Raw genomic sequence first — 27,748 nt, forward strand, 5'->3', positions numbered from 1 at the left:
AAAAAAAAAAAAAAGTTTCGGGGGGGGCCTTCCCGGGTGGCACGGTGGATAAGAATCTGCCTGCCAATGCAGGGGACAAAGGTTCGATCCCTGGCCCAGGAAGATCCCACATGACGCGGAGCAACTAAGCCCGTGCGCCACAACTACTGAGCCTGCGCACCTAGAGCCCATGCTCCACAACAAGAGAAGCCACTGCAGTGAGAAGCCCGCTCATCGCAATGAAGAGTAGCCCCCACTCGCTGCAACTAGAGAAAGCCCGTGCACAGCAACCAAGACCCAACGCAGCCAAAACTAAAAATAAAAAAAAAAAAGAGTTCAGTGGGGAAATGGGTGAAGGTGGTTAAAGGTACAAATTTCCAGTTATAAGATAAATAAGTTTTGGGAATTTAATGCACAGCATGGTGACTACAGTTAACAATACTGTATTGTACATTTGAAAAACGTTGCTAAGATAGTGCATTGTAAAAGTTCTCAGAACAAGAGAAAAACCTCTACTATATGAGGTGATGGATGTTAACTAAACTTACTGTGGCAATTATTTTAAAATATATACATATATCGGGGACTTCCCTGGTGGCGCAGTGGTTAAGAATCCGCCTGCCAGTGCAGGGGACATGGGTTTGATCCCCGGTCTGGGAAGATCCCACATGCCGTGGAGCAACTAAGCCCGAGTGCCACCACTACTGAGCCCGCGCTCTAGAGCCTGTGAGCCAAAACTACTGAGCCCACGTGCCACAACTACTGAAGACCTTGTGCCTAGAGCCCGTGCTCCACAACAAGAGAAGCCACCGCAGTGAGAAGCCCACACACCGCAACGAAGACCCAACACAGCCAAAACTAAATTAAAAAAAAATAAATGTATTTTAAAAAATGTGAATTGTAAAAAAAAAATTAAAATAAATATATATCAAACCATTTTGTTGTATACCTTAAACTTACACAATGTTATATGTCAATTATACCTCAAAAACCTGCAAAAAAAATTCATTTTCTAATAAAATTTTTCATCAACTTTAAATGGATAAACAAAATGTGGTATTATTCAGCCACAAAAAGCAATGAGGTACTAATACATGCTATAACATGGATGAACCTTGAAAACATTAAGGTTCGACTGAAAGAAGTTGGTCACAGAAGACCACATGATTCCATTTATATGAACTGTCCCACACAGGCAAATCCACAGAGACCAAAAGCGACAAACGGTTGCTAGGGACTGAGGAGAGAGAGGAATGGGAAGTGACTCCTAATGGGCACAGTGTTTCTTTTTGGGATGATGAAAATATTCTGAAGTTAGTGGTGATGATTGCACAACTCTGTGAATATATTAAAAATCACTGAATTGTACATTTTAAAAGGGTGAATTTTATGGTATGTGAAGTATATCTCAGTAAAGCTGTTAACTGAGATTGTTCATTTTTACTCATCTATCTGAGCTGCCATTACATTGTTAAAATTAAAATTTGTAGAGTTTTGGTTTCCTAAAAAAAATTATGCTACAGCTGACTCTCAAAATTACTCAGTGTGAGGCTGCTAGTGGTACAAATATTTAATAGATGGGTATATTTGGCAGGGAGAAAGGAACGGGCTTGCCTACTTTGGAGTAGGGCTTGCCTGATTCAGCAACGCTAGGAGCAGAACTCCAACAAACTTGCTATTCAGGTCAACTGCCTCGGCTCACATCAACATTCATCACCTAAAAATACTTTAAACATTGAACAACACAACTGTGCCCAGCAGGATAGCCAGCCAATTATCTATCATAGCTCTGATGTGACCAAGAGAGAAAGAACATCTGAGAGATGTGAATTTTCTGAGAGTATTGCTGGCTTTACTTGGGCATTTAAAAGTGGGGGAAAAAAAAATAAAAGTGGGGGAAAAAGTGGGGGCAAAGGGCTTATTTTTCTCATGCATGGTCAAATTAACAAGAGTAATCCGAAAGTACCACGGTACCATGTAAGAAATTACAAAACGCAGAGGTGTGGCATTTCATAGCTCTCTATCAGAATGCAGGAAAGTGAAATACACTTTCTCTATTTTTAATTCAGTTTTCCCTACTTCTAAACATGCCAAATACCTTGTTAAACACTTAAGATCTTCCTAGAAAAATGGAGTCTTAGAAAATAGAAAAACTGAAGAACAAATGCTTCATCAAGAATAAAAATACCCTATATAAGTAATCAACATGGTGAGATACCCACTTTCTACCTCCTACCACCCCAGGATAGTTATTTCCTGAGGAGGACCTATATTAATTTAGCTAAAACTATGTCTGTGCTTTAAATTTAAACAAGTTACCAAAGCTTGCTTTACACAGTATTTACCCACAAAATAATTTATAATCCAAGATTTCCTTCTCATGGGTCTATATTTCTGACACTTGAATTTAAGCCAAATAATGTCTGAAATACCTGCCAAGAAAAATAATTATCCTTGTATTACAAACCTATTGTACCTCCTGGCACAATCATGGCCAAGTCCATCCAAGCTTACTTGCAAATCCCCCCTTTCTTCTCAACTCTAGCAGAAACAAGCTTCCGTAAAAACCAAGTTTACCTTGACTGCCAAATAAAGATCCTTTGGAGGGCTTTCTGTGCCTGTTTAATTACAGAATCAAATATCAGGGAGACTTTGAAATTCATGTTATATTCTTAGCAACGCACAAATGGGTCCATCTTGATTATTTGGAGATCAGGTAAAATGGTAGTCTTCCTTAGTTTCTCAAAGAAACTTGGCAAAGATTTCAGAATAATGAACATTTTAATGGTGGTGTTGATACTCTCAACTTCCTCTCCCCCACTTAAAGAATTATGAATTATTTCATATAAGAAAAATTCTGGACTATTTCCTGTATGTAGGAAATAACAAATACCTTATATCCACGTAAGAAATAGAAAATACTGAAACAACGTAAGTGTCCATAGATGGATGAATGGATAAAGGAAATGTATATATATACAATGGAATAAAAAAGAAGGAAATCCTGCCATATGCAACGTGAATAGACTGTGAAGACATTATGCTAAGTGCAAAAAGTCAGAGAGAGAAAGACAAATGCTATCAACATATGATCTAACTTATATGTAGCATCTAAAAAAAATAAACTCACAGAAACAGAATAGACTGGTGGTTGCCAGATGTGGGGGAGGTGGGTAGAAGAAATGGGTGAAGGTAGTCAAAAGGTACAAACTTAGAAATTTAACGCAAACATGGTGACTACTGTTTACAATACTGTAATGTATATTTGAAAGCTGCTAAGGGAGCAGATCTTAAACGTTCTCATCACAAGAAAAAAAAACTGTGAGGTGATGGATGTTAACTAAACTTATTTTGGTAATCATTTTGCAATATATATGAATATCAAGTCATTATGTTGTACACCTTAAGCTAGATGAGGTTATACATTAAAAATGTTATAAAACTGGAAAAAAAAGAGAACAGAAAATACTAATTACTTTGAAGGTTCCTGTTAAATTACACTTAAGGTAAGGAAAAAATGGTTTGGAAGCTAGAGAGCTCCTTATGAGGCATAAAACACAGTTTTGGTTTGTCTCCTATTTACTAGAATAAAAGGATTAGCTGTGAAATTATACTTCTGCAATCCCCCAAAGTCCCTTTTTCAGAGGCAATATCACAGTATAGTCAAATTTTGGTTGATAAAGACTGCCATGGGTACAGAAATATCATATTAGGGAATATGCAAACTGGATTAATCTACTGAAATTTGGGGCAAGAATTTAAAAATGGAAACTATGAACATCTGTTCTGATCTGGGCTTATACATTTATTTCACTAAACTCACCAAATCCTTTCCAGCCATATTTACATACCTCAAAACCCCAAATATAAAGGAAGAAACATAATTCTCAGCAAGTTTGCCCAAAACAGGGTCAATCATGTAGCAAATTTCATGTGCCCAGCAGTTTACAAGATTAGATTTTCTGTTTTCTGTTCGTGCATATGCAGATTTTCTCTGCACAAAGGCTAAGCCACAAGTTTTTCAGATGAAAACCAAAATAAACACAACTTCTGAACCTCTCCCTGCCTCTCACCTCACACATTAAGGCTAATGAAGGGTGCATTTATACCCAAACTCTGCTCAGAGTGGTAGGATAATATGTCAACAATTTAAGTCACTGTTTTGATAATATAATACTGTTCCTGGCATTTCTGAAACTGAAAAAAATGTGCCCAGGAAAAAGAAAAGAGAGGTAAGTGGGGAGGGCAACTGATAATACTGTTCTTTCTTTTTTTCTTAAGAATCCTTAACCAGGAGCTTCTGGGTTGGTGAACACATGGGGATTCGGGGAGAGTGGTGCGCCTCGGGAGGGCATGTAGGCTCTTGGCGGGCCCTTTTCCCTGCCTTGCCCTGTGCATTTTTTCCATCTGGCTGTTCCTGAGTTATCTTCTTTTATCATAAACTGGTGATCTACTTTACACTGGCTACAGCGCTCAGGCCAAGTGTCAGTACTGGAGGGAATTTGGTGTCCATCCACTGTGATGCCTCCAACTGCACATATGGCCACTTGCTCACACTAAGGATGACAGTGAAATACTTGGAAGATCATCCAACTGAAATCAGAGAACCCATTTCAACTGCTAGCTCTGCAGACTCTGGGCTAATTAATAAATGTCTTCAATTCTTAGTTTTTATGCATGGAAAAGGGGTGTGAAGTGGAATAAAGTGATGTCACAGATATAAAAAAAATCCCCAGGGGAATGTCTCAGGAACCTCAAGGTTGGTTCCCTGTCACCTCCTTTTTCTTTCTCCCCCCCCCTTTTTTTTTTTTTTTTTTTAACTCAGAGACTGACGGGCCTAGCTAGTTTTCTTTCTACTGCTACCACCTGCTACGCTAATAAAGAATCTCTCTCTGCTCCCAGCCTACTGATTTTAGAACAAGGTCTGTAATTTTCCTCTCATAACCTTCTACTTTGAAGGAAGTATATGGTTCTCTGGATATTTTTTCGGTTTTACTGTCCTTAAACAGAAAGGAAAAATGAGATTGAAAAAAAGCTATTTTTTTTAAATTTAATTTTTATTTTATATTGGAGTATAGTTGATTTACAATGTTGTGTTACTTTCAGGTGTACAGCAAAGTGATTCAGTGACATTCTTTTTCAGATTCTTTTCCCACATAGGTTATTAAAGAATACTGAGTAGAGTTCCATGTGCTATACAGTAGGTCCTTGTTGATTATCTATTTTATATATAGTAGTGTGTATATGAAAAAAGACTATTTTCAATGGTTTTCCTCTAATATTTTCATCTACCATAGAAAAGGGCAAAGTGGACCTGTATATTTGGGTGCAAATGGGACTTAAGGATAAAATATATCTGTGTTTTTGAGGAAAACCAATTTGAGGTAAAGCTGAATGAATTCCAAGGGCCACTACTGGGGCTGGGAAGAGGAGCTGTAGTGAGAAAAAGCAAAAGAAGAAGGGGACTAACTATGAGTTATTCTTTTTGTCTCTCCTCTCCCATTTTACCATATGGCCATACACACTGTTCTTACACATATTGTATCTCCAGACCCAGCCCAGGAGACAGTAAAACCTACAGTCGGTTGCTATGCTGGGAAAAGAAGAGAAAGGGAGGAAACATAAGACAAATGTAGTAATTGGGACTATCTTTCTATATTACAGATAACTATGTTAACCAACAGCTGTTAAGAAAAGGTCCTTGGAACCATCCTTTTGTGAGTTGATATGGATAATTTTAATCACTAATTATTTAGAAAATGATACCTCTAAATTTGTAGGTCTTTGGTTTTAGTATTCATTTATTACAATAAATCCAATTTCCATAGGCAAGTCAAAGGTTTCAGCTGGATTTCAATTCCAACAAGTAGAATTCTGAAGTAATGGAGTCTGATTATGTGATATTTAACTGTATTACTATTCTTATATTATCCATTAACAATAAAAACTTCAAGTTTTTAACAGGGAGCCGCTTTTACTGAGAGCAATGTCATCCTGCATGACCTCCACCATTTAGCCACATAAGATCTCGGGATAGAATGTAGGCTATTACTCTTTTTCAAGGATAAAATCTTTCTTCTTACGCTCAAACCAGTTATTCTCATCTCTCTAAGATTTTTAGTCTTTTTTCCACCACAATACCCAGTTTACTCTCAGGTTTTAGGCAACCTTAAAAAGACTACTGACTGATTCTAGCAACTTTGCCTTCCATTCCATTTTTAACTGGGATTCTCAAAATTCTCCATTTTATTATTATTATTTTTAATACACTTATTTATTTATTTATTTTTGGCTGCGTTGGGTCTTTGTTGCTGCGCACGGGCTTTCTCTAGCTGTGGGGAGCGGAGGCTACTCTTCGTTGTGGTGCGCGGGCTTCTCATTGTGGTGGCTTCTCTTGTTGCGGAGCACAGGCTCTAGGTGTGCAGGCTTCAGTAGTTGTGGCTCACAGGTTCTAGAGCTCAGGATCAGTAGTAGTGGTGCACGGGCTTAGCTGCTCCACAGCATGTGGGATCTTCCCCGACCAGGGCTCAAACCTGTGTCCCCTGCATTGGCAGGCCGATTCTTAACCACTGTGCCACCAGGGAAGCCCAAAATTCTCCAATTTAAAACTGGCTATTCTATACTTAGCTGTTCTACGGCCTTGATGTTCTATTGAAATTGCAAGCTCCTTTGGTCTTTCCTTGGTTCTTATTCTTCTTGATCTCCCTAGAGCACTGAAACTCCTGGGAATTCTCTGCTTCCTTGTTCAGGCACTAAATAAAAAGTTCTATCTTGCTAACTTTTTTTTTTTTAATCTCACTTCTGTAACCCCTGTAGGCTCTTTTCTGGTCATCTAACTGTGGGACTAAGGATCCTTGGCCTCACAGCTGTTCTCTCTTCCATGGTGAACTCAACCAGTTTTTAGGATTCTTGTGGATAACTCGAAAAATCTGTATCTTTAATCCCTATTTGAATTTTCATTGGCTTAGTATATATTAGTTTAAATTGATAAGAGGAACTGCAATTCACTACTATTTTTTAAAATTGTACTTCCTTCATGCTGGCTATCTCTTGTTTCTGTTAACACATGACAAGTTTATTCACACTATCCTGGATGCTTCACGTTCATAACCATCTTTCTCCCTGAACTTACACTGATCCCTAACTGGGATCAAAGTTCCATATCTTTTGTAGTGTTGCACATTCATTATGGCTTAACAGAAATATCATTTCTTCTGTGAAGGCTTCACAAAATACTGAAGATTGGGATGACTTCTCTCTTAATCTTTACGGTGTTTAAATTAACATGTATCTGTATCATCTCTAATTATTTTGTATTAACCTCCTGGAAGGAAAGGTACAGTGTAGTAAAATGTAGGTTACATATGCTTAATAAATGAGTAAATAATTTGATTTAAAGAAAGACTATCATGAAGAATCTTAAAAACAAAATGTATGTTGGTGACTCTCATACTGTCTCCCTGCAGCTCTCTCTCTCCTGGTCTGGGTAAGAGATGGGACTGCAATAGCAATATGCGCAAACTGAAAGGAATGACTTCAATATGAGAATACTGTACCTTTAGGCCCTTTCCCAGGTGTGGGCTCTAAAGTAGTTTTGCTCCATATAAGTATGACTCCACCTGAGTCTCCAGTAAGAACATCTCCATTCCCCAAGAATGTCAAACACTGCACAAATTTTGGTTTTTCATATTTCTACAATGAAAGAATGAGAATTTTCAGTTTTCCCTTTGGCATGCTGACTTTATGCTTACTCAACAATTTAAAACTTCAAGTTTTATAATGAAGTTATAACATTCTGGTCCTTACCCCAAAAACTCCCTGTTTTCTTGTTAGTGAATTGCCACTCCAGGTCCAGAAAAAAATGTGAGATTTACCACAGGTTATTATGGTATTTGCATCTGTTGGATGGAATTCCACAGCCAAAACAACTTCATTTGTTGTCTGTGGAAAGAGAAATAAAGCTTTAGATGAATGTATATACTTACCTCCATTAAGTACCAATTACAGGTACTGATAATCAAAGGGAAAATTTTTAAGGAAATGCCTTTTCTTCAAAGTTCTATTTTCCTGAACAATTTTAATAATAGATTTTTAGAATAATGATTTAAACTTGATGTCCTAATCCTATTATATCATCTTTTATGCTATCTATATATAATAACTCTGCACTAGGAAGACATTTACACGAATTAGTTTTAGGTTGTTTTAATTTCTTGCATATTCAAGGAAAAGTACACTAAAACTAGCAAATGAAAGGGCAATGTACATGCTGTCTTAAAGACATTGCCATTTTGGTCTTAAAAAAAACAAACCAGTCTTTATCTTTATTTGTACTATACTACTGACCATTCATTCAGGAAAATATTACTGATTTAGAGATTCATCCCCATGCTGAAGACATAAAAATTAGATACAGAATGGTCACTACTGATTCCTACAGAATGAAAAAACAAAAAACAAAGAGCTTTTATGCTCTTTCCTCAAAAAAACCTAGGAAAGGGACCTCATTAAACTTAAAAGCTTTTGCACATAAAGGAAACCATGAACAGAACGAGAAGACAACCCAAAGAATGGGAGAAAATATTAGTAAATGATGCAATCGACAAGGGATTAGTCTCCAAAATATACAAAAAGGCCATATAGCTCAGTATCAAAAAAACAAACAAGCAAATCAAAAAATGGGCAAAAGAGAAACAGACATTTCTCCAAAGAAGACACAAAGACGGCCAAAAGCCACATGAAAAGACATTTAACATCGCTAATTATTAGAGAAATGCAAATCAAAACCACAATGAGGTATCACCTCACACAAATCGGAATGGTCATCATCAAAAAGTCTACAAATAATTAATGCTGGAGAGGATGTAGAGAAAAAGGAGCCTTCCTACACTGTTGGTGGGAATGTAAATGGGTACAACCACTACGGAGAACAGTATGGAGGTTCCTTAAAAAAATTAAAAATAGAATGACTATACGAGCCTGCAATCCCACTCCTGGGCATATATCCAGAGAAAACCATATTTGAAAAGATACACGCACCCCAGTGTTCACTGCAGCACTATTTACAACAGCCAAGACATGGAAGCAACCTAATGTCCATCAACAGATGAGTGGATAAAGAAGATGTGGTACATAAATACAATGGAATATTGCTCAGCCATAAAAAAATGAAATAATGCCATTTGTAGCAACATGGATGGACCTAGAGATTATCATACTAAGTGAAGTCAGACAGAAAAAGACAAACATCATATGCTATCACTTATATGTGGAATCTAAAAAAATGATACAAATGAACTTATTTACAAAACATAAACAGACTCACAGACCTAGAAAACAAATTTACGGTTATCAAAGGGGAAAGGTTGGGGGAGGGGCAAATTAGGAATCTGGGAGTAACATATACACACTACTACATATAAAATAGATAAACAACAAGGACCTACTGTATAGCACAGGGAACTATACTCAATATTTTGTAATAACTATATGAGAAAAGAATCTGAAAAAGAATATATATTGTGTGTATATATATGTGTATGTGTGTGTATACATATGTATAACTGCATCACTTTGCTGTACACCTGAAACTAACACATCATTGTAAATCAACTATACCTCAATAAAAAATATATAAAAAAGTACACTACTAGGGATGTTATGTACAACACAATAAATATTATTAACACTGCTGAATGTTATATATGAAACTTGTAAAGAGTAAATGCCAAGAATTCTTATCACAAGGAAAAAGATTTTTTTTCTATTTCTTTAATTTTCTATCTATATGAGATGATGGATGTTCACAAAACTTATTGTGATAATCATTTCATGACAAATGTAAGCCAAATCATTAAGCTGTATACCTTAAACTTATACAGGGCTGTATGTCAATTATATTTCAATAAAACTGGAAGGAAAAAAGAAGAAAAAGGAAGATAATGTGTTGATAACAAAGCAAAATTAGTCACCTCTCTTCCAGAATTGGAATCTTTTAAAAACTGATTCAACAGTCCTTAGTTTTCACTTGGAAAAAATCAAAACTACTTAACAGTTGGATCTTATGCCAAACCAATTAATCAAGGATTATAAAGCTAACTATAAATATTCCCAAGTATACAAACCCATGGTTCCAGTGGTAAGATATTCAAGATATAAACTGAATAATCTATGAAAATAAATCACTTTGGGTATGAGTGTGGCCTTACAGGATATTTTATTTTAACTTTTTATTGATGTATACTATATAATCAGAAAAGCTCACAAATCCTAAGTACATAGCTTGATAAGTTTTCACAAATTGAACACACCTCTGTACAGCATCTAAAGTAAGAAACAGAACATTACTAACATCCCAGAAACACCCCAGATCCCTTTTCTACTCACTATCCCCTCCCACTGCTGAAGTAACCATGATCCTCATTTGCAGCAGTGAAGATTAGCTTTGTCTGTTTTATTTAAATGGAATAATACAGAAGGTATTCCTCTGTGTCTAGCTCATTTTTATCAACATTACATTTGTGAGATTCACAAATGTTGGTGCATATATTGTAATTTGTTCATTCTAATTGCTGTATAGCATTCCTTTGTATGGAAAGACCACATTATTGATATATCCATTCTCTTATTGATGGGCATTTGAGTAATTTTTTCTTTTCTTTTTGATTACTTGTATATACTTCTTTTGGGTTTATACCTAGAAGTGGAACAAGATGGGTTAGAAGGTATGCATATGCATGTGTTCAACTTTACTAGGTAATACCAAACAGTTTTCCAAAAGGGCTGTACCAATTTACATGACTAGCAGCAGTATACGAGAGTTCCAGTTACTTTACACCCTCACCAATCTTGGTGATTTTGTCTATTCTTACTGATTCATATTTCCACATATATTCAGCTTGTCAATGTCTATAAAAATCATGCTGGGATTTTGACTATGTTGAATGTATAGACCAATATGCAGAGAACTAACATCTTTACGATACCGGCTTCTATCCGTTACTACTGTATAATCCTCCAATTATTCAGGTCTTCTTTAATATCTGTCAATAAGGTTTTGAAGTTGCCTTACTGAATTTTACATTTACATAAATTAACAAGTAATGTATTAAATCCCCAATCCTTGTGACATAAGCCAGGACGGAGCTTGTCTACAGAAGAATAAAGTTAACACACAGGGAGAAGCTAAGAGGGGAGACAGAGAATCAGTGATCTCGTCCCTGAATCAAATCATTCCTGAGGCAAAATCTCCCTCTGACCTTTATTAGAGGTTTTCTTTAACTCCCTAAACGTGAATCAATAAACTCTCGTTAAGTTTGCTTTAGTTGTTTTGAAGTTGTTTGCAATGAAAGAGTTCTAATATAGATATTTGGGATACAGAGTTGAGTGAACTTGCTGACTGACTGGGTGTGAAAGTGAGGGAAGAGGAAACATGAATGATGCCCAAGTTTCCAACTTGAGCAACTAAGTGGAATGTGATGTTAGTCACGGAGAGGCAAACTGGTTGGGGGCTAACAAATATGGTTAGTACAGATTTGGACACTTTGCTTGTGACTTGCGGGATGGGGCATTCAAATAATGATGTCCAGCAGGCAACAACAATTGCTCTTGTTACTCTGGGCTGGAGTGAGCTGATGTGGGACATGGCAGGTAGTAACCAAGGCCATGGAAGCAACAGGAGCAGCATATGATATCAACAGAAGACATGGGGTATAACTCTCAGGAATACCAACACCAAAGGTTCTGGAAAGGAGGTCCAGGAGTGGCCACTAGGAGGAAAACCATAAGACTTCATCTGGTAGCCTTTCCTACAAAGGACCAAAATTCACATATTTCACTTCGGAGTAACTTCCCTATGTTTCAACGTTAAATTACTCTGAATGATGGCTGAAAGACTATCTTCATTTATGTTTTCTAAAGTCTGAGGTTTCCTGATACCTTATATTCCTTTCAAGTACAATCAAATCTACTCTGCTACTTTCAAAAGATTAACTTATACTATTTAAAAGAAATAACCTCTTTTCATCCAACAAGCTGAAAGCTTGAAGCTTACACAAAACTAAGAGAGAGCACAATTGAAGAGGAATGTGACGTTATTTAAGAGTATAGCAAATGTGTCATAGGCTTTTAAAAGCCATCCTGTCAGGGCTTCCCTCGTGGTGCAGTGGTTAAGAATCTACCTGCCAATGCAGGGGACACGGGTTCGATCCCTGGTCCGGGAAGATCCCACATGCCGTGAAGCAGATATGCCCGAGTGCCACAACTACTGAACTTGTGCTCTAGAGCCCACGAACCACAGCTACTGAAGTCTGCATGCTTAGAGCCCTTGCTCCGCAACAAGAGAAGCCACGACAATGAGAAGCCCGCGCACTGAAATGAAGAGAGCCCCCGCTTGCCGCAACTAGAGAAAGCCCACATGCAGCAACAAAGACCTAACGCAGCCAAAATTAAATTAATTAAATAAATTAAAAAAAATTTTTTTAAACCCATCCTGTTGCTTTGAATCCCTTTGAACCTGTCACAGGGAGGCCGTTTCTGAGCCATAAGAATGCAGTTGCAATGCTAACCTCATTCCTCTCTTACAAGTTATAGCCTGCTCTAAACGAAAGGATTAACACTATTCTATAGCAACTATAAAGGCTGTAGTATTTTATTTAATAATCCCATACCCATAATAAAACCAAAAAACTTATCATTACTATGCTTTTCAGTTATGTTCAGTTATTCCAAAGGTTGAATTTTTCCTTTAGATTTTTTAATCTTTAAAGATTGAAAAAAATAACATATTTTGTTAAAGAAGAAGCCAAGTAGAGTATAGTCTTAACTTTGAGATTACACATCCAACTACTTTGGCATTTCAGTAGTACAATGTGTCTGAAATATCACTGAAAGTGGTTGAAGCTGCTTGACTACTGTATCTTAAAACTGACTACCATAAGAATAATGACAAATCAATAAATTTGATGAATTTGGCCAGCTGGTACTTTCTTGAAACCTAAGGATATGCAATATACTTCCAAGGATTTACAACACAAATAATGTATTCTAAAAGATAATACCCAATTAAAATGTTTTTACCTTTATTTCTGCTCCTTTTGATTTCTTCTGCCAATCCCATACAGTAAGCATATGCTCATTGGAGTCATCAATAACACATAAATGAACACCTGAATCCTAAAGAAAAGTCAATTTAAATAGGCATTTAAAAATTTTCAGATAAGGCTGACTTTCTAAAAAGAAATACCATATTATTAAAACTGCCAAGTTTAAGATAATCCAAAATCCTTTAAGCTCATGGTTCCTTGAAATATAATGAATATACTATTTACTGAGACTGTATTTTCTTCAGAAATATAATAAAGAGTCTTAAAAAATTGTTTTTCCATTTCTCATTTTTTCCCCTAGGTTGATCTCCACTTGCTATCTAGCCACTTTTTTTTTTTTTTTGCGATATGCGGACCTCTCACTGTTGTGGCCTCTCCCGTTGCGGAGCACAGGCTCTGGACGCGCAGGCTCAGCGGCCATGGCTCACGGGCCCAGCCGCTCCGCGGCGTGGCCTCTCCCGTTGCCGGACGCGCAAGCTCAGCGGCCATGGCTCACGGGCCCAGCCGCTCCACGGCACGTGGGATCCTCCCAGACCGGGGCACGAACCCGCGCCCCCTGCATCGGCAGGCGGACTCTCAACCACTGCGCCACCAGGGAGGCCCTGGCCACTTTTATTATTCAGAGATAGCAAATAATTAATTTGGAGAATACCCTAGTCCCTTCTGCATCTTAAAGTATTTTCTGCTTTAAAGTAGTCTGACTGCATTTAAAGTTATTTTCCTTTGAGGTAGATGTGAAATGTATATAATTTTATAACTTTGCTCCTAAATTTTGGTAGCTTGATAGAACAAGCTAAAATTAATGGCTACTTTAAAGTTTGCCGATTTGTTTTCCATGATATACCTGATTTACATTAACATGAATAAACAAGATAAAAACATAACTAATGCCTCCCAGTTTAAGAAAAAGAACTGTGGATGATACTAAAAGATTATTTTTTTTCTAGTAGCATTTGTAGTATATGCCTTATGATGTCTATGGAACAAAGAAATATTGTGGTGATAAGTGAGAGGTACCGAGGAAGGGCAGAGCTTACTTTCCTCTTTATCTTTCTCTTATCCTGTATTGGAATGATTACCTAAATGAGGAAAAGTCAGAGTGTGAGGCAATCCAAGATAGTCTTAACACTGTAACAGTGGTATCAACAAGATGACAACAGTTCCTGCTACAGAAATTTGGGGGGGGTAAAAAAGATGGTAAAAGTATTTCCCTTCTGTCCTCCGATCTCCTTTTCTAAATGCCTTTCTCCCAATTCCTGACTCACTATACCCCTTGACATTCAGTGCCTGCAAGCTAGTAAAGTTCCTATATCCACCCAAACTGATCTTTCTGCTCTAAAAATGTCCCTTGCTCCTCCATGTCCCACGAAACACCCATAATCCAGAATATAGCTGCTGACAGTTAGGAACTAAAGAGATAATATGAATACATAAATATATCCTAAAGCATGAATGAGGCCCAATAAAATTTGGAGGTATATTTGTAATTGAAATTAAAAATTATGATCCTAAAATAAAAAGTTTTCCTGTATACTCTATAATAATTACATACAATTCAAGAATAAATAGAATGTTTAAATGAGCAACATCTTGTTTTATTTTCACAAAATAAAGTCTCAAGGCTTAGGTAAGATTGCTAGACACTGAATTTTAAACTTAAATTTAAAATCATGCTGTCGGGGCTTCCCTGGTGGCGCAGTGGTTAACAATACGCTTGCCAGTGCAGGGGACACGGGTTCGAGTCCTGGTCCGGGAGGATACCACATGCCTCAAAGCAACTGAGCCCGTGCACCACAACTACTGAGCCTATGCTCTACAGCCCACGAGCCACAACTACTGAAGCCTGAGCGCCTAAAGCCCGTGCTCCGCAACAAGAGAAGCCCGCACACCGCAAGGAAGACTAGCCCCCGCTCATTGCTACTAAAGAAAGCCCGCACGCAGCAACGAAGACCCAACGCAGCCAAAATTAAATACATAAATAAATTAATTAATTTAAAAAAATCATGCTGTCATCAATTCAGAACCAAAACAATTCATGATTTTAGTGAACACAAAGGTCTGATTGTTTCCTTTACTCCAATATGACATTAAGAAAAGACAGTACTTGTGGCAGAACTGGCCAAGTTTCACGTCTGTACATTTTCTAAATAAAATAGATCTCCATGATTCAAGCTGAAGCAAAAGCACATCTTATTGCTTGTTTCAATTTTACTATGCTACGTATGCATTCCTTTAACCATTTCCTGCTATTACGTTAGAATCCTATTTCAGGACAGAACAAAGTAAGTATAATTAAGCGAAATATCCTGGATCCTATCTAAACCAAAGTACTTTAGCACTTAGGTTAAAATGCTGGCCATTGTTAAGCAATAGCTAACATCTAATTTTTCAGTTCAATTATCACTTTCCATGAACACAGACACAAAACTGAGCTTAACTTCTTTTCTGTGTCTTTGTGCAGCTGGCTAACTCCCTTAAATACTTACTGCTTTTGAAAAATCCAGGCATCCTACTCCACGCTCAAAAGTTCCAAGTCCAATAATTTGCAGTGTAGATAGACTAACTGAATCCCACACTCTGACATGGGGTTGCAGGGGCTGCAGAAACAAGGGGAAAAACACAAGACAGCAAGACAACTAGTATTTAGGTAGATGAAAATAAATACCACTCGCACAAGAACTGTTCACATATGCCTCCAAAGAATCTTGAGCAGATATTTTCTTCTCATACCATGAAAATAAGGAAATAACAAAAGTGATAACAGTAGCAGCAAGTGATGTATTTACTATGTGTTATATACTATTCTAAGTATATATATTACATGTATTAATTCATTTAATTCTCACAGACCTATGGGTTAGGTGCTATTATTTATAACCACCATTTAACAGATGAGGAAACTGAAATGGAGATAATAACTTGTCTATAGTTATCCAGCTATTAAAAGGTGGAGTCAGGATTCTAACACAAGCAAATCTGCTCTGGAAATCCTGCTTTTAGCATTACTTTCATTCCTGAGAAAATAATACTTTTTAAAAGAATCAGTGCCCAATAAATTGCTAAGCAAACAGTCCTTAAATAGAATTTACAACTGGAAGGGGTCTTAAAAGTCGTCCAATATAAGCCCTCCAACTCCTTTTTCTTTAAAGAAACTTTAAGTCAGAAAATGTCATGAGTAGTCATATACATGCTCATCAGTCATCATTAACATTCACTATTGATCCTTACAAATAAGGGATTTGTTATGTAAGCCAATTTAACAGTACTGAATAATAACTGAAAAATTTTAAGTGTTATCATTTCTAGTCATATATAAAATCAAGGGATTCATCAATTTAGGGAAACATTGATAAATTATTCTATGTTTAAAAAAATTTTTTTAACAAGCCTATCAGTTCTCCCATTTTCACAAGTAAATAGTTTCCTTAGGGAGAACACTTATTTTTTTTTGAAACAAAATTTTTACTTTGACTCTCTTTTGTTTTTTTGGAATGTTATTACATCCTAATATTTTTTTCCCTGCTTATACTAGAAATCCCTTAATAGTTAAATTTTAAGAGAATAAAATAAATGAGTTATGGTTAAAATTACAATCAATTCCATTCTAATATCAATATCACTAGGTACAGAATGCATAAAACCGTGCCACTCACCCTTCCATCCTTATCCACTCCAGCTATCTGTCCAGTTGCAATCCTAATTTTGTCAGGATGTATAGCAAGGCTAAAAAGCAGTATTAACAACAATTTTAAATACAGGAAAGACATAAAACAGCAGAAATATGCCTAAGTATCAACATTTTTCAAACAGTTTGTAATCATTAAAAAAATCTCAACGTGGCCCATTTATTTACTTTAGCAAATCAAATAAACATCAATTACCTAAAGGATTTCTTTCTTGTTTTCAGCCATACTACTTCCTTGTTAAACTGAACAAATTATTAGAACACTAAATCTGAAGAAAATATTTACTCATAATTGTGGCATCATAAATTAAACTGTTCTCATTTGTTCAAGTTCTTTTGTAGTCCTGCATCTAGGAATAAATATTCACACTGTTTCGTTACAGTGAAGATGCAATACTGCATTGTGTAATTTTACTTTATTAAAACATAAGCATGGGCTTCCCTGGTGGCGCAGTGGTTAAGAATCTGCCTGCCAACTTTGGGCAAGAAACTTTTAAGTACAAATTGAAAATACTACAAAATATATGCCCACATTTCTCATGCTAAACATATGAGTGATGAGCAAGATTTTTAGAAGGATGTCTTCACATCCATATCTAGAATTCTTCTATATCTTGCAACCAAGGGGTAAGCGCAACTGAGAATGTAACTTTTTTGTTCTTGGTATGTATTGCTCATTACTTTCTGGAAGAGTATCAATTTAAACTGTCATAAATAAGAATGTTTTAAAAGTGTCAATAAAACTTCCCCATATTAAGAATTATACCTTTTAAAATGCCTTGATAATTTGATTGGTATAAATGGTATCAATTTTTTTTTTGGGGGGGGCCACTTTGGGTCTTTCTTGCTGCACGTGGGCTTTCTCTAGTTGTGGTGAGCGGGGGCTACTCTTTGTTGCAGTATGCAGGCTTCTCATTGCGGTGGCTTCTCTTGTTGCGGAGCACGGGTTTCAGTAGCTGCAGAACATGGGCTCAGTAGTTGCGGAACATGGGTCCTAGAGCGTGTGGGCTTCAGTAGTTGTGGCACGTGGGCTCAGCAGTTGTGGCTCGTGGGCTCTAGAGCTCAGGCTCAGTAGTTGTGGCGCACAGGCTTAGTTGCTCTGCAGCATGTGGGATCTTCCTGGACCAGGGATCGAACCTGTGTCCCCTGCATTGGCAGGCGAATTCTTAACCACTGCACCACCAGGGAAGTCCAATGGTATCACTTTATTTTCTTTTATTACTAAGGAGGCTAGAGTTTATCAATGTTTCTTTAATTCTATTTCCTCTTACTTAAATAGTTCACATCCTTTATTGCAGTCAATTATATTAAAAGTAATTAAAACCCTAACATTAACATTTTGCCATATTAAAATCCAAAAAAGAGGGGATATATGTATATGTATAGCTGATTCACTTTGCTGTACAGTAGAAACTAACACAACATTGGGAAGCGACTATACTCCAATAAAAAAAATAATAAAAAATAAATAAAAGTTGTGGAAAGAATTTAAATACAAAAAACCCCAATCTTTTAAAACACATTTTAAAAAGTGAAATTGCTGGATTAGGTAATATATATGCATGGTTCAAATATCAAAAGCTATAAAAACACATATTGAAATTCTGCTAAAATCTCATCTACCTCGCTATTATCCCTACTCCCTGCAACCCCAGGTAATCACTGTCATCAGTTTCTTTTTATTAATAATTCTGGAAAAATTTTACATATGTGGAAGCCAACATAAATATTTATCTTCCACCTCCTTTTTACACAAATGGTAGAACACTATACACACATTTTCTCATTCAAATTTTATACTTAGGAGTATGTCTTAGGGATCTTTCCATATTAATACACAAAGACCTTCCTCATTCTTTCTTTTTTAAAAAAATTTTATTGTAGTTGATTTGCAATGTTGTATTAATTTCTGCTGCAGAGCAAAGTGATTCAGTTATACATATATATATTCCTTTTCATATTCATTTCCATTATAGTTTATCACAGGATATTGAATAATTCCCTGTGCTATACAATAGGACCTTGTTGTTTAACCATCCTCTATGTAATAGCTTGCGTCTGCTAATCCCAAACTCCCAATCCTTTCCTCCCCAACCCCATCTTCCCCTTGGCAACCCCAAGTCTGTGCTCTATGTCTGTGAGTCTGTTTCTGTTTCGCACATATGTTCATTTGTGTTGTATTTTAGATTCCACATGTAAGTGATATCATACGGTATTTGTCTTTCTCTTTCTGACTTACTTCACTCAGTAAGATAATCTCTAAGTCCATCCAACCTTATTCTTTCTTTCTTTCTTTTTTTTTTTTACCTTATTCTTTCTTTATAGCTGCTTGGTAATCTATAGATACACCACAATGTTACCAGTCCCCAGCTAAAAGATATTTAGGCTGTTTCCAATCTTTTCTATCACAAATGATATTGTAATAAGTAATTCTGTACACATATTATTCTTCTAGTGAAAAAGGCAATATTTTAATCATCTCTAAAAGTTTAACAGTATCTATATAATATTTTAAGTCTAATATATATTAATTTTTCTTTTTTTTTTGTGGTACGCGGGCCTCTCACTGTTGTGGCCTCTCCCATTGCAGAGCACAGGCCCTGGACGCGCAGCCTCAGCGGCCATGGCTCACGGGCCCAGCTGCTCCGCGGCATGTGGAATCTTCCCGGACTGGGGCACGAACCTATGTCCCCTGCATTGGCAGGCGGACTCTCAACCACCGCGCCACCAGGGAAGCCCTAGAGTAATTTTTTTCTAGATAAAGATATAGTTGCCAGAATAGTACAGACATAGAAGAGAAGATTTTAAATGTTGGAAAATAATGAATCTAAGCAATAGATAATTAAAGTTAACTAAGAAGTAGTAAAAATAATTGAGTACTTTAAAAACATGCCAAGTATATAAAAGGAGTTCTCACTTTTTTACAGTTTGACACCCTATGGGATACTTTAATCCTTATTCAGCCATGATTTCCCTCTCCACCCAAAAGCATCAAGTTCAAAATTTACCTACATAAATCCTCAAGAAATATTTAGTAACCAATAATCACTCTCAGAAGTATGTAAAAGTCTAGAATGCCCCACATATCTCTGATGTTATAGGCCAGAAGAAAACGACCATAAAAGATGTGGGAAAGAAAAAGAGGTCCCAATTGAGATTTATAGATGATATGTTTTATTGCAGTGGATATCACACCAACCATTCTGGAGGCCTGTAAGTCTTCTTTTTCTTTCTGAAGTTATCTACAGAATGCCCATAATATCCTTAAGTTCTGAGTTTTCCATAGGAAATCATTTCCAATAAAAATCCAGATTTAAAAAATAAGAGCATGAAATTAAAAAATGAACAAATGTTAAACAATACCAACCATTTCACACAGTCTGTATGACCCAGGTAGTGTCGTTGAGTTCTCTCCTCATAATTAAATAGTACTACTACTGACGCTATGAAATAAACGATTTCCCCGGTAGGAAGAAGGTAAACATTAGCTCGACAGTCCTTTCCTCGATAACCATATCTTAAAAAAGAGTCAAGGTTTTTAATAAACATAATTTTCAAAGTTTAAATAAACAATTTTTTCATGGATACTTAAGGGAATCAGGAAGGTATAAGAAAAGAGGACTGGAATGGAACTAGAAAACTCATGTCCTGCCATTAGCCCTTGTGGAACCCCAAGAACTTTTAACATGCTTAAATCTTAGTTTCCTCATTCAAAAAACAAATACATATTGTGCTCCTAATATGTGTCAGGCACAGAGCTGAACACACACATCTGAACAAAACAAATGTGGGCCTATGTCTCTAGAGTTTATGCTTTACAAGGTGACAAAAATTAACACCAAATATATCATTAGAAATTGTGGAAAGAAAAATAACAGATGCTAGGAGAAAGCATAAAAGGAGTATCTAATTTAAATGGAGAGAGAAAAAGAGAGAGATCACAAGAAGGGCTATCTGAAAAAGTGACACTTACGCTTGACCTAAATGATGAATAAGAGATAGCCAGGCACAGTCTGATATAGGCAGAGTGTCCACTAAGAAGTTGTACAGAACAACAGGATTGGTGAGCTTTCTCAAGCTAATTTCTGCCAAAAGGAGAGACTGATTCAAGGGGTCGGGGAGGATGCAGGAGAACGAAGGCAGAAAGCAGAGTTCAAACTATTAGCTCCTTCTGCTTCACTGAGAGTTCCTTAGAGGGTCTAAGAGAAGTGAGACTTTCTAAGTGAAATAAGGAGCACTTTGTTTTATATACTCATTTTTTTTAAAAAGTCTGGTGGTGAAGAAGTTAATTCTCAAGTTAGAATCCACCTTTGCTAATCTGAGCTCTTAATAAAATAATCCACATTATTTCACAGCTTTTAACTGATGTTTCCTTACTTAATTCTTACAATGGACCTGTGAGATAGGGATTATTAACATCTTTTTATAAGTGAAGGAAGTAAGGTTCATGAGGGATAAGTGCCAGAGCCAAGACTCAAACGCTAGCCTCCCAATTCTAATCTGGCGCCTCTTCTACCACACCACAAGCACCTGCCTCGATGTTCGTAGGATATTGCTTACCCTACCTGAAAATATTAATTTTGGTGGTTTTAAATTGCTAATAGCAAAATACATGTACTATGTGAAAGGATCAGAGATGACATCTCTTTACTTTCTCAAGTGGTTGCTATGTTTATTACATTTACTTTTTTTGGCATAAAGACAATTTTGATAGAGATCAAGTAAACTTATTTTTCTTAAACTAAAGACAAAGCAAACAAATTTGCTGTCACAATAGAAAAGGATACACCCACTCCAGTTTGAGCTTCTCAGGAGGCAGCTCTGTTCTGATGTCATCATAGTTGTCAACATCAGAAGGAATGAACATTGTAATTGGTCGACCTCGCATAAACATTTTAACATATTCTCCTTCTGTTAAGACACAAGAAAAAAATTAAGACAGATGTATTTGCTGAATATTCATAGAAAAGTGTATTATTAATGTGATACAACAAAAACAGATAAAAAATAGCTACTTCAGAGTTCTAGTCTCATTATACATGATTGCTTTTGTATAAAGACCTAGTCCAAAACATTGTAGGAAAAAAACCATTGGTCATTTCCTTAAGTAAGAATAACTATTTTCATAATTAAAATATAATTTATCTATAAGTTGACACATTTCAACAAGAAGGCCAGGAAAGCTGAGGTACAGAAATGAAAAGAAAATAATTTTGTGATGGCAGTTTCTCTGACAATTGAAAAAAGATTGTCAGAGTAGACAACGACCATGTCCACCACACTACCTGATCAACCTACCGACGTTTAATGGCATACAAGACACGGCCTCAGAATATACCACGAGGAGTGAAGTCAGACACCCTCATAAGTCAGGACAGGGAGAGAGACTAAGTGCTCTGCTACATAGGGCAGTGACCAGAGCTGGGTGGAAAGAGGTCCAAGGTCCCCTACTTCACAATCATGCCTACAATCAGCCTTGAGTCTAAGCAATTAAACTATAATACACTAACATTTTAAAGACAGTGCTAGGAAACAGTTTTCTAGTTAGCAGCAAAAACATCTTATTTATATAAACCAATAGCTGTTTGTAAGATGTGCAACAGTCTAAAACTAAAAATGTTAAAAAGACAACTCCAGAATCAAATCAATATTTATTGTACACCTTTTACGAATGAAAACAACACTTAAGTGAACAGATGAGACTGTTTTATGTCTTAAAAACAAAACAATACTTAAGTGAACAAATGAGACTGTGTATGAGACTGTGTTGGGATCCCTGGCCCCAGCATCCCAACCTACATACAGACAGGTTTAATAAATGTTGATGGTGGTCGTGAAATGTTTACAAAAGAACCTAAGCGGGAGGGAGAAAATAAGGGACTGAGTACAAAAGCATAGGCAATGTCTAGAACTTGCTAACTTGTCTGTTATATGAAAATCATGTTAAAAACAGACCGAAAATGTGATCATCAACCAGAGGCTGATACAGCCTTAGGACCTCTAATAATGACCTAAGCTACTAAGGAGAAGAGTAGCTAATGCAATAGCTTATGTAATGCAAACCATGGAAGAAGGAAAGAAATTATTTGCTGAATGTCTGTAAGTATTTCTTCAGAGTCAGATTTTAAAACTGTGCTTGTTACGGGATAGAAGTTCACGTTATTTTTATTATTATTACTCATAGTGTGTTCAGCCTCAGGGTTTGATCTAAGAACAGGCTAAGACCTCCCACGCCATAGTTTTAATACCACATGATGTATGTCTCTATTACTTCTGAATCTAAGAGTGGGCTCTGCTTCCTGATGAGTTGTAGCATAGCTGGACTTTGATGATAACTAAATGATTTAGTTATCAGCTGTAACCATTTCCCTTCAGCAATCATCTTTATCTGTATCTCCTTGTCATTTTTTGTATAGTTCACTTTCTTATAGGTGTCAATTTGTTACATACTTTTCCCTCTAGTTGTTGTTTTTTAAAGAATATTAATTCTTTTTTCTTTTCTTTTTTTTTTTGCGGTACACAGGCCTCTCACTGTTGTGGCCTCTCCCGTTGCAGTTGTTGTTTTTTAAAGAATATTAATTCTTTTTTCTTTTCTTTTTTTTTTTTGCGGTACACAGGCCTCTCACTGTTGTGGCCTCTCCCGTTGCAGAGCACAGGCTCCAGACGCTCAGGCTCAGCGGTCATGGCTCACGGGCCCAGCCGCTCCGTGGCATGTGGGATCTTCCCAGACCGGGGCCCGAACCCGTGTCCCCTGCATCGGCAGGCAGACTCTCAACCACTGCGCCACCAGGGAAGCCCCAGAATATGAATTCTTAAAGGGAGATATCCTGTCCTTTGGAATTTCTTCCAAGATCATTGATCAGAGGTGTATAGCATAAATGCTTTCTGAATGGAAAAAAATAAAATATTTAATAGATGCTTCTATTGCCAGTTAGAAGAGATTATATGTCCCGCAAAGGGAATGGGTTAGGGATATAGCATCAAAGAAAAAAAAAGCCCTCTCCTTTGCTAACAGAGACAGCTCAGAATACTGCATTGATTCCTTTAGCAACTGTCAAGCAGCACAAGCAACTAACTATAAGCAAAGGAACTATGTATCTAGCGCCTGTGAACTTTTCTAATATAAAAATGGCAGTGCACGTTAGGATGAAAATGCTTTTCCTGCCGATAAAGTGGCAGTATGCATGCTGGACACAGAGAATATAATCTAGACACTGGGAACAATTCCTGAGACTGAGAGGGAGGCAACACATTACAGTGGAAAGAGAAGGAGCTTTGGAGAAAAAGACTGATTGGGATCTGAATCCCAGCTTTACCCCTTCCTAGCTATGTGACTTTGGCCTCATTTTCCTAATAAATACAATGATAATACTACTTACCATTCAGAATTATGACTGAGTAAATATCACACTGTAAAGTGTAAGGTCTTTGACAAATATTTATTCCCTTCCCTTTGTGAAGGATTTATGACCATTCTAAACACTGTCTAGGAATTGCTTGTAATACATGACTTAACACACTGTAATCTCTCTTCATAAGCTTTAAAGTGACTGTCCACAGAATAGCAAGTGCAGCAAATAAGTTAGAATTCTGAGGGTTCTATCAGGTACACTATAATACATGGGTCACAAGTTCAAATATCTACAGGCCCAGGCAGGAAATGCAAAATGAGAGCAGTGGGAGAATACAGGACAACCGGTTGGGGTTCGGCACTGGCATACACCAGGCCCCATTTCAGGAAGGCAGCAGTTAATCATCCTCAGGAAAGATGTGAGCCCAGTGCTGCTAGATCTTCTCATTTTTCAAGAGAAACAGAAAATCTATAATTTATTGTGAAATCTCCCAATTTTTAAACGTTTACTCCTTTGCCAAAAAAGAGAGAATACCATGTGAAAACACACCTTTGGCCTGCATGTAGCTCACTAGTTTGCAACCTAAGAAGAGTCTTTACCTTGGGAATTAGGTAAAATATATAGATGAAGAAGAACCTCTTTCCTCCTCAATCACTGTTGAGTCAAATTCTCACTACAAACCTTTTCTTGAGGCTGTCAGGCTTATTGATCTTATAGTCGAACGACTTAACAATTTGTTTTACCCAAATGCTACTTTCTGGCTGTCTTCACTGTATACCAGCATGAAAGTCAAGGGGAAGAGATGGGCCATGGGACAGTCAAAGAAGAGTATGAGATCAGTAACATTAATTAATAAAGTCTGGTGGTCCAGAAAAGGAATGTAAGAAAGAAATGATTAAATTATCTCATAATAATTAGTAAACACATTATAGGGCTATCTGTATTCAATAGTGAAGCTGCTGCTTCTTGAAATGTAATTAATCTCAACATTTTATCTCCTATTTTGACATTGTGAAAATTCCTGGGACTGAGAGGGAGGCTATACAGTATAGTGGAGAGAACACAAGCTTTGTGATAAACGCAGACCTTGTTTGAATCTCAGCTCTACCACCTACTAGCTTATGCTCAAATAAAATATTCTTAATTGAATCTGATCAATGCTTAATTTTAAAAGAAAAAATTCAGGGAATTCCCTCACGGTCCAGTGGTTAGGACTTGGTGCTTTCATTGCTGGGGCCCAGGTTCAATCCCTGGTCGGGGAACTAAGATCCCACAAGCTGCATGGTGTAGAAAGACAGAAAGCGAGAAAGAGAGGGAGAGAGGGAGAGAGGGAGAGAGGGAGAGAGGGAGAGAGGGAGGGAGGGAGGGAGGGAGGGAGGAAAATTCTGGGGGATATTGTTGATACCATAAATACCATAAATTTTATTAGTTCATTTCTCTAGACATGTATAATGCTGGAACTGGAAGAAATCTTAGAGCTTACCTAGTTCAAACGGCTACTTTTACAGAAGGGGAAACCAAGGCTCAGAGAGGTCAAATGAGTTCCTAGACTGCGTTCTGTTGGGAAATATTTTCATTCTAAACTATGTTCTTTTTTTTTTTTTTTTTTTTTTTAAATGGAACTTGTACTCTGTGTGTTTTTATTTATTTATTTATTTATTTTTGGCTGTGTTGGGTCTTCGTTTCTGTGCGAGGGCTTTCTCTAGTTGTGGCAAGTGGGGGCCACTCTTCATCGCGGTGCGCGGGACTCTCACTGTCGCGGCCTCTCTCGTTGCAGAGCACAGGCTCCAGACACGCAGGCTCAGTAGCTGTGGCTCACGGGCCCAGCCGCTCCGCGGCACGTGGGATCTTCCCAGACCAGGGCCCGAACCCGCGTCCCCTGCATTGGCAGGCAGACTCTCAACCACTGCGCCACCAGGGAAGCCCTAAACTATGTTCTAGATCTGCACTATCCAAAGTGATAGCCACTGGTAGAACACTTAGAAGGCAGCTAGTGTGAACCAAGACATGCTGTAAGTGTAAAATACACAACAGATTTTGAAGATTTAGTATGAAAAAAAAAGTAAAACATCTCATTAATGTTTTTTATATTGATCACACATTGAAATGATATTCTGGATATACTGCATTAAATATACTAAACTTAACCTTACCTGTGTCTTTTTATTTTTAAAATGTTGCTACTAGAACATTTAAAATTATATGTGTGTTATACATTATATTTCTATTGGACAGTACTGTTCAGACGGTGGTGATATCTTTAGGCTAGTCCACATAAGTCCAATTACCTGACAGTACAGCTTCCTTATAATCCAAATAGTATTAGCTTGAGCTCTGGATCCCAACAACAGGAAATCAGAGAGTACAACAGAAGAGGAAGATGTTTCTGCTCTATTATCTTTTGGAAGAGTGAACGCTAGGCAAACATTTGAAATACTGCATTTCCATGTCCTTCTTGCACACCTCTTAGTCCTTCCCCTTCAGTCTCCTCATGTGCTTCTACTTTAGTACCTCCCCTGGGCTGTCCTATCCTCCAAAGTGCTTCAAATTGCAAAATGATCATTATATTCCCTAATCCAAACTTTTTGACATAGTTATTCTCAGGTGTTCTGAGAAAAGCAGTATTGCTGAAATAATTCATACTGATATAAATAACTGGTTATTAACATTATATGTTTAAAAGATGCTTATCAAAATTTATTAATCTTTCACAGATTATAACAAAGCAAAAGGAAAAATTCAAGGAGAGTGTAGAAGAAAATTAGTACTGGGCATACTCTGCTCCAAGACTGGTTCCTCCTGTGCTTTTTTTCCCTTTTAAATAGCTTGCTCGATTTCTGCACCTAGAGATTAAAAAAAAAAAGCCTTTCAAAGGCAACAGCAGAGCTTCAAGCGTCTGGACTATGACTTGTACTTGTTTATGTAATGGGTACTGCTTTGTAGAAAGCCTTCTGAACTTCTAGAATGTTTACAATTTAAAGCATCTTTCTCCTAAAGTTTTTACTTTAGGAATTCATTTTTATATTTTACGATCTTTAGAACTAAAGAGCTCCCCCCACAACAGAATTTGAATTTTATATTTAACTAAAATGTAGCTAGCTGTGAGATGCTACCTAATTCCAGCAAACAAACAGAAAATTTAAGAATCTTTACTTAATTTGAGCTTTTTCTCTGATACTACCAGTTCCATTCCCCAAAACCACAGAGCTACAGAACAGGCTGGTAAACAAGATGCTAGAAATACTGTCCACAATGTTACGGTAGAAAGTGACAAAGACCATTTAAGGAAAGCTAAAATCTTTTCTTGAAATTCATTTATTTTTAAACAAAATATTTCAAGTCCCAGTTAATGATCCAGTTACACTTGAGTAATAATTTTAAAAATTCCAATGAAACAATGTAATCTGTAAGGATCTTTGGATTTTGAACAAGGAAATTGATTTGTGCTATAATAAAGTCTCAATTTCACCCCTTTTCAAAGGTCTAGCTGTAAAAATAGATCATAAATGTAGACTCCAAAATAAAAAGGGGAGTCATGAATTTAGAAGGATATATAATCTAATCTTATTGTGCTCATTTAAAAAATTCCTAATTGTGCTTGCCAAATATTATGTAGTTAGTTTTACTGG

The 27,748-nt window shown here is 36.9% G+C and overlaps 1 protein-coding gene across 4 annotated transcripts in view; it reads right to left on the bottom strand.

Moving 5' to 3' along the window:
- The window catches only part of EML4 (EMAP like 4), a 162,034-nt gene that overhangs the window by 30,494 nt on the left and 103,792 nt on the right, over nt 1-27,748 (bottom strand). For all 4 annotated transcript variants that reach the window (XM_007445745.1, XM_007445743.1, XM_007445746.1 and 1 more), the window contains 7 exons: nt 21,555-21,678; nt 20,135-20,284; nt 16,736-16,805; nt 15,569-15,679; nt 13,057-13,152; nt 7,786-7,920; nt 7,536-7,671 (listed from right to left, as the gene is read on the bottom strand). In XM_007445745.1, coding sequence (XP_007445807.1) covers nt 7,536-7,671; nt 7,786-7,920; nt 13,057-13,152; nt 15,569-15,679; nt 16,736-16,805; nt 20,135-20,284; nt 21,555-21,678 — 822 coding nt within the window. The remainder of the gene's footprint in view (nt 1-7,535; nt 7,672-7,785; nt 7,921-13,056; nt 13,153-15,568; nt 15,680-16,735; nt 16,806-20,134; nt 20,285-21,554; nt 21,679-27,748) is intronic.

The sequence above is a fragment of the Lipotes vexillifer genome, unplaced genomic scaffold (assembly GCF_000442215.2).
Source record: "Lipotes vexillifer unplaced genomic scaffold, Lipotes_vexillifer_v1.1 scaffold278, whole genome shotgun sequence".
In the NCBI taxonomy this organism is placed as follows: Eukaryota; Metazoa; Chordata; class Mammalia; order Artiodactyla; family Lipotidae; genus Lipotes; species Lipotes vexillifer.